The 7,996-nt window shown below is 41.6% G+C and overlaps 1 protein-coding gene and 1 long non-coding RNA gene across 2 annotated transcripts; one reads left to right on the forward strand and one right to left on the reverse strand.

Moving 5' to 3' along the window:
* Positions 1-142: 142 nt before the first annotated feature.
* LOC147443963 (pleiotropic drug resistance protein 2-like) lies at positions 143-5,853 on the forward strand. Its single transcript, XM_086526747.1, has 16 exons — positions 143-193; positions 363-644; positions 725-1,047; positions 1,140-1,300; positions 1,382-1,485; positions 1,572-1,624; positions 2,290-2,473; positions 2,565-2,660; positions 3,140-3,313; positions 3,571-3,654; positions 3,729-3,862; positions 3,965-4,090; positions 4,168-4,192; positions 4,295-4,465; positions 4,759-5,013; positions 5,293-5,853. The coding sequence occupies exons 1-16, from the start codon at positions 143-145 to the stop codon at positions 5,563-5,565; spliced, it is 2,496 nt and encodes an 831-aa protein (XP_086382873.1). The 3' UTR covers positions 5,566-5,853.
* Positions 1,528-5,430, reverse strand: LOC147443964 (uncharacterized). The gene is made up of 2 exons (XR_015190003.1): positions 5,300-5,430; positions 1,528-1,974 (listed from the first exon to the last, which is right to left on the reverse strand). It is a non-coding gene; the product is annotated as an uncharacterized LOC147443964 (long non-coding RNA).
* Positions 5,854-7,996: the final 2,143 nt, after the last annotated feature.

Consider the following 7,996-nt stretch of genomic DNA (forward strand, 5'->3'; position numbering starts at 1 on the left):
TGTGATGGATTCAACGATGTTGGTTGCCCTCCTACAACCAGCACCTGAGACATATGAGCTTTTTGATGACGTCATACTCCTCTCTGAAGGCATCATTGTCTACCAAGGGCCCCGGGAGCACATCCTCGATTTTTTTTAATCCATGGGGTTCACATGTCCAGAGAGGAAAAGTACAGCAGATTTCCTGCAAGAGGTCTGGTTCTCTTTCATGAAAAGACATTCCACGCTTGCTTGAAAGGAGAATTGGGAAAGAGCGTAGTTTAAATATATCATATGTCTGTGTCGTCATTGTGCGCATGGGAAGAGGATACCTAATAAACTTGGTTCCAAATTTCCATGCTAAGAGCAAGCATTGAAAACAGGTCATCTCAAAGAAAGATCAACATCAATATTGGGCAGATCAAAGCCAGCCTTACAGGTACATTACCGTCGAAGAATTTGCTAGGGCTTTCGAATCTTACAGAGTTGGCCAGCAGCTTCGACAAGAACTTGCAATCCCTTATGATGCATCAAAAAGCCATCCAGCAGCCCTTTCCACTCACAAGTATGACCTGCCTATATATGCACTTTTCAAGGCATGTTTCTCAAGGGAGGTGCTGATCTGGAAGCGCAACTCGTTTTTGTATATTTTCAAAACTTGTCAGGTAGATTTTTTACCTCCCGTTTCTTGTATCAATGTGGTTACTACTCTAAATTTTATGTTTCCCTTTCTTCAACACTGCAGCTGGCCTTCATATCTACTATTGCCATGACAGTATTTTTCCGGACTAAGCTTAGTGCAAATTCAGTGGAGGGAGGGTTCTATACATGGGTGCGCTCTTTTATGGACTGCTTATTGTCATGTTCATTGGAATGGCTGAGATGGTTATGGTCGTTAATCGGCTTCCTGTCTTTTACAAAGAAAGACACCAGCTTTTTTATCCTGCATGGGCACTTTCAAGTTTCAGTACCAGCTGTCATGATAAGGATGCCATTGTCCGCATTAGAGTCGCTCATCTGGGTGTGTTTTACATACTTCGTGATTGGCTTTGCTCCAGAAGCTCACAGGTTTTGTTTGGAAATCTCGACTCTGTTGATTTGCCATATTTCCCTTCAAATAGAACAGGTTCTTCATCAAATACTGCAAACTTGTCAAATAGGTTCTTTCAACAAATTTTGCTACTGTTTTGTACCTCACAAATGGCCCTAGGAATGTTTCGACTCCTTGGTGCCGTTGGCAGGTCTCTCGTCATCGCAAGCTCGTTTGGAACATTTGCCCTCATGGTTCTCTTTCTCATGGGAGGCTTCCTCGTTGCTCGAGGTGATGTTTAAATGGCATTTGCAGTACTATTTCTAAAGATAAAGCATGCAAAGCTTACTGAAAGAAATGAATTTCATTCAGAACAAATTCCTGCCTTGTGGATTTGGGCTTACTGGTTATCTCCAATGACTTATGCATTGAATGCTATATTTACTAATGAATTCTTAGCCGATCGCTGGCAAAAGGTTAGAAGTCAAATTTTTGGTGAGCAATCAACACATGAAGCTGTGCAAAACTAAAATCTCATTTTTATGAAATTGCTGTTTCTCAGCCGTACTCTGGGACCATAGATGCCCATACGATTGGAACAGCCGTCTTGAAGTCGTGAGGGTTTTTTGCAGAAGAATATTGGTATTGGCTTGGTGTTTTGGCTCTGATCGGTTTTGCTGTACTGTTCAATGTTTTATTCACCTTGGCTTTGGCATACCTCAACTCTAAGAACTTTGGCCTTTGTTTTTTATCTGTGATAATCCAACATGTGTCGTTGCATACGAGTGTACACGCACACACCCATTTTGCACGGGTGAATGCTCTCAATCAATTTGAGATGCTACACACTCACAGCTTTAACTGGTAACATGCAGCCCTTGGCAAACCCCAAACGATTTTGCCAGAAGAAAAAGTTGAAGGGCAAAGTTCACGGCGCTCCAAACAGCTTCAACAAAAACCAGATCCTGCACCAAGTACTCCCTCAGATCGCTGCCATGGTAGTAAGACTAGTACACAAAGCAATAAAATAATGCTTCAACTGTACTATTAATTTACCGCAGCCTGTGCGATATGAATATGAATGAGTACAAAGACACTAAAGGTAATCTATAGAGCTAATTCGCTAATGCTAATTTCACAAACTGGAAATAAGATATGGGACTCACAGCCACTGCCCAACTAAGTCCTCAGTTTCATAATGACTTTATAAACAAAACTGCTTTATTCATAAACATTGCTATGAAAGCTGCAAAAAACTCTGTATGGTGTTCAATTTACAGGAATAAGTGGGGGTCCCTACAATCCAAAGGGATCGACATACCTAATGTAAGACACAAACCTGTAAGCTCAAAGCATATAAACGTTCTTGAAACTGGAACTGAAGCGCAAAAAGGGATGGTTCTTCCGTTTCAACCTCTATCCATAGCGTTCAACTCCATCAACTACTATGTCGACATGCCTGCTGTGAGATACTCTCCGCAATCTCTGTCATGCAAGTCCACCATTATGTGAGCCAAGTCCTCAAGTAACAATCATTTACTCCATCTTTCTGCAGGAAATGAAGCAGCAAGGTATGGAAGCAGACAGGCTTCAGCTGCTGCAAGATGTAAGCGGAGCATTCAGGCCTAGAGTTCTTACAGCTCTAGTTGGTGTAAGTGGTGCTGGAAAAACTACACTTATAGATGTTCTAGCTGGTCGAAAGACATGTGGATATATTGAAGGCGATATAAGCATATCTGGTCACCCTAAAAAGCAAGAAACGTTTGCAAGGATAGCGGGATATTGTGAACAAAATGACAATACACTCGCCAAATGTTACTGTGAAAGAGTCGCTTGTATATTCTGCCTGGCTACGTCTACCAAATGAAATTGACAAACACGCAAAAGAGGTTAGATCCATGGCTCAAAACAACAGCTTTGATGGATATATCATCATGGAATGCTTCAAGAAAGGAACATTGATAATAACCTTCCATAACTAAAGTTGGAAGTTTATCATCATTTATTTGTGCCTGTTCGTGTATGAAGTAATGGAGTTGGTCGAGCTAACTCCCATCGCAGATGCCTTAGTTGGCCTCCTAGGAGTCAACGGGCTTTCAACAGAGCAGCGTAAAAGGCTAACGATTGCAGTTGAGCTGGTGGCAAACCCTTCTATTATTTTCATGGACGAGCCTACGTCTGGGTCTGGATGCACGAGCAGCAGCTATCGTCATGAGGACCGTCCATAATACAGTGGATACTGGAAGAACAGTAGTGTGCACAATCCATCAGCCAAGCATTGATATATTCGAGTCATTTGATGAGGTAGGTCCCACCGCATATTACCCACCCTCAAGGGCTCTTTGTTTCATACATTGCTCCCCAAGATGACACCAAAGCATTCTCTGACTGGAAGGTGAACTCTTTAGGCATAGAATCACCGATTATTCTAAACAAGAAACCTAAATTGACCTTCCAACTTGAGTCATATTAGTTACGCTCATAAAAGAATACCTAATGTCATGCATTTATAACTGCGGCATAGGCAATGAAAATACTCATCTTAAGTGTTTTCAATGCAGTTGCTTCTGCTAAAGAATGGTGGACAAGTCATTTATGCAGGTCCTCTAGGTCATCGCTCCTGCAAGCTTGTAGAATATTTCCAAGTATGTCCCCAACATGTAGCTCTTAGAAGTACCTAGGTTTGGCTTGCACTCACACAACTTACTCTGTTTAGCAGGAAATACCAGGAATGGAGCCCATAAAAGATGGATACAACCCAGCTACATGGATGCTTAATATTAGCTCACCTTCAGCTGAAGCTCGCCTTCAAGTTGACTTTGCACAGATCTACAAAGACTCACCTCTTTATCAGTGGGAAAAAAACAATGCTGTGCTTAAGTCAATTAAAATATTATGCGTAGGATGATGGTTATAATACAAACCATGTAACTTCGGCATTGTCTCTCTGATCAGGCGCACCCAAGCACTTATTAAAGAGCTTAGCACCCCACTTCTTGGCTCCAAAGACCTCTACTTTCCTACGCAATACCCTCAAAGCTTTCGTGAGCAATGCATGGCATGTCTTTGGAAACAGCACAGGTCTTATTGGCGAAATCCCGACTACAATGCCGTCCGACTTTTGTTTACTACTGCCATAGCGTTGCTCTTTGGTACAGTCTTTTGGAAAACTGGTCAAAAAATGTAAGTCCTCACCTGGATCTGTGTCTTTGCAGCAAAGCTATTCAAGCTACACTGAGACTGCTTTATGATGTACCTAATAGTTGGCCTAATCTGTGCATGTAGGGAGACCACCACAGACTTGTACAACATTGTTGGAGGGATCTACGGGTATCATTGTTTCTTGCATTCCATAATGTGACCACTGTCCAGTCAGTGGTTGCGATTGAGCGTACTGTTTTCTACCGTGAGAGGGGAGCAAGGATGTATTCTGCATTATCATATGCGTTTGCTCAGGTATGTCTAAAGCCTCAATTCTTTGGATATGGGCATGCACAGAAAGTAAAGCACATCGAACTCTAATGACCCAAATCTATATTGTTTAGATGAATTCATAGAATTTGTTGCTTGTTAGGTAAATATCACAGCATCCTATCTCTTGTCATCGTCACTCAATAACTCAACAAGTAGGTATCAATATATACTCCCAGAGTGCATACACCTCCATTTGATGGTCTGCATACCGTGGTTCGTGATGGCTCCAAAAATTCAATGTGGACATACTAACTTGATTGTTGTCGTATTGGCAGGCAACCATTGAAATCCCTTACATTTTCACACAGTCCATCATATATGTGGGGATGATATATGCAATGATCAACTATAAGTGGACAGCATCAAAATTCCTTTCTTTCTTCTACTTCATGTTTTTGACCTTGGTCTTCTTCACCTACTTTGGCATGATGATGGTGGCACTCACCCCCAATGTCTACCTTGCAACCATGATTGCAGTAGGATTTCTAAGCCTGTGGAACCTCTTTTCTGGCTTCATGATTCCACAAGTGGTAAGCTTTCTTACTGAACGAACAAATCATAATGAAACTACACATCTCCAGGGTAGAGAATCAAAATCAATGGCAATTGTTTTTGGTAATAAACATCTGGACTTTAGCTTTCTAAGCCCGGCAGCAGCCTTGCAAAAAATTGCAACGTATGCACATGAATCTCTCTCTCTCTCTCTCTCTCTCTCTCTCTCTCTCTCTCTCTCTCAGACACACACACACACACACACACACACACCGCGCGCCCGCGCGCTACAAACTCACAAGAATGTACATTTGCAGAGCATACCGGTGTGGTGGAGATGGTTCTATTGGGCCGATCCATTGGCATGGTCCATGTACGGGCTGATAGGATCACAGCTAGCAAACGTGCAGGAGAAGGTGAGCGACCCAGATCACGGTGCGGTGCTAACAGTGAAGCAGTACATGGAGCGCGTCTTCGGCTACAAGCAAGACTTCCTGGGCGTTGTGGCTGGCGTGCACATAGGCCTCGCTCTCCTCTTCGTCTTCGTCTTTGCCTTTTCCATAAAAAAATTTAACTTCCAAAGAAGATAGTAAATGCTTTGTGAAGCATTTTATATGGTGATTCCTCACCTCTTCTCAATGGGTGGCTCATCTTCGCTTACATAAGGTGGAATCTTCTCAGATTCCACCTTGGATTTGGAACTCTAGCTTTGGAAGCAGTCGATTGACCTAGCACAATCCAGAGTGCACCATCACCAGCTCAAAAGTTCGCATCATGGCCGAGCTTGAGATCTCGAGCCTGGGAAGGAGTAGACTGACCTAGCCAGTGCGTCACCACAATGTTGTTGTCTCCTTTCTAAGGCATACACCGAACAGAAAAATAAATGAAGCTCGCTGCCCTTTGCACGCCTCCCTCCTGTGACATGTGGGCATCTTCACAAATTCCCATTGTCCCTTGTACAATTCCCCCGGTCCCCCTTCCCCTTGTCTTTTCATTTCCTTTAGCTCTCAGGTGAACCCCCCATGAGCATCTTCCTTGATTCTCATCAAAAGAAATCAATCCAAAATTGTATCAACCAACTACTTGCACCTTCGAGAGGATGCCTAATTTTGTAGCTTAGGCCTATAGTCCTTGCACATGACAAAGACAAATCCAAGAGAATTATCATTTTGGTTGTCTTTCATGCCTCGCTCCTTGCACAGAGATAGGATGATGTTATGAGTTCTCTTAAGTCTCCCTCGGGTCTCCCTTAGCCCCAACATGATCCTCATTTTTTAGTATGGTGATGCTTGTCCACAAGAACAATGAACTGCAAGATGACCTTAAGAAGCTTTTCAAATGCACTCTTCATTGCCATCTCAAACTTACCATATATTGACTTCACACAAATGCATCACTTGTTGTCAACTCCATGAATTGCCCCTCTGCACCATATCATGACGAGTTAGGATATGGACCACGATCCTTAAGCACTGACAATTACTTATGAGTCGTAGTGTGACATGAAACGTTTCGTGGTTTTAGTCATTTCGAGGTTTCAATGTGAAACAAGATAAATATGAAACGGAGCAAGATAAATATCAAACTGAGCTTTCGTTTTACATGTTTACATATAGTCTATATATGCACAAATACATACACATATATACCTACATATATAAGAGGTATATATATATATGTATGCATGCGATTGTGTGATGTCACATATGTCACGTGTGTGATCACAAAAGGGATTCATATACACATACATTTTAGTGTTGGACATGATACAATACATGCCTATTAGGAAAATATATACAATTCGGAGGGGGGTTTTCGGGGGGGGGGGAGAGAGAGAGAGAGAGAGCACATACAATTTCACGATTTGGGATTGATTTCTTTGGGTCCTCGATTTTCCTATTTGTTGCAATTTGGGCCTTTTTTATATGTGAAAAAAAATGTATGGCCTCACTCATGCATTTGAATGCTCAATAGTCATAAAAACCTTTAAAGTTTTTTGCTATAAAAAGTACTCATCGTTTCATGCCGTTTCGTCGAAACGTTTCGCGTTTCGATACCCATTTCAGGGTTTCAGAGTGACGAAACGCGTTTTTATGTATCACATGAACCTTTGGTTCCATAGGTCATACTTGACCTCCGAGGATGATATTAAAATCTCTCTCTCTCTCTCTCTCTCAATTTCACTCTCTATCTTTGTTTTATACCTCTCCTACACTCTAAACATGTCTACTCTCTCTCTCTTTCCTCCCACCATTCCCTTGCCTATCTGCATCTCACTAGTAAGAGCTCACTATATAATGTGTGTTTGAGGTGTATTAAAAAAAACCCTTTTTGTTAATGTATATTTGTAATTTGCCTAAAATGTTTGCATTAAAAAATCCCTCGTGCTGAATTCATGTGATACATTAATATGATTACAGAGTGCATACCTCTCCCACACCCTTTCTCATTATTTCTCCCTCCGTCCCTCTCTTTGGAAAGATCCCTCTTCCATGCTATCTATCTCTCTCTCTATGGCCATGGGGAGAGAGAGAGAGAGAGAGAGAGAGAGAGAGAGAGAGAGAGAGAGAGAGGCAATTAAGTACAATGGATTTTTTAAATGCCTTTGATACAATGCAATGGGACTTTATATTCAAAATCTTAACTACTATGGGCTTTGGCTCTAAGATGAGCACATGTATTTTTATGTCGAGTCAAGGATCTACTTTTAAAATTCCTTTCATTGGAAAGCTTTCTAAGCATGTTCACACTGTTGACCGTTTAAAAATATACTAAACCTTGGTTTTTTACAAACACTATGCGGATGTGTGTCGGGGCTTGGGGAAACGATTTTATGGAGCTAGCTTTGGATCCCTTTCACCCTTTTTGAGAAGGTGAAAACCATATTTGAGAACGAAAATTCTATTGAAAATTGACCTTTCCTACTAAAAATCATGAAATTTGAGGCGGCCGCAAATGCTCCTTCCAGGTAGCTATATTTTGCTTTGAGAAGATATTAGATAAAGCGAACCTACCTTTTAC

This window comes from Adiantum capillus-veneris, chromosome 13 (assembly GCF_014529385.1).
Source record: "Adiantum capillus-veneris isolate H3 chromosome 13, ASM1452938v2, whole genome shotgun sequence".
NCBI classification, from domain to species: domain Eukaryota; kingdom Viridiplantae; phylum Streptophyta; class Polypodiopsida; order Polypodiales; family Pteridaceae; genus Adiantum; species Adiantum capillus-veneris.

Excerpts from the sequence above, each read along its gene's own strand:
- LOC147443963 (XM_086526747.1), top strand. The coding sequence starts at position 143 with ATGGGGTTCACATGTCCAGAGAGGAAAAGTACAGCAGATTTCCTGCAA. Across the intron at positions 2,474-2,564 it reads ACTATGTCGACATGCCTGCT|GAAATGAAGCAGCAAGGTAT; the intron begins GTGAGATACTCT and ends ATCTTTCTGCAG. Across the intron at positions 4,466-4,758 it reads TATCATATGCGTTTGCTCAG|GCAACCATTGAAATCCCTTA; the intron begins GTATGTCTAAAG and ends TCGTATTGGCAG.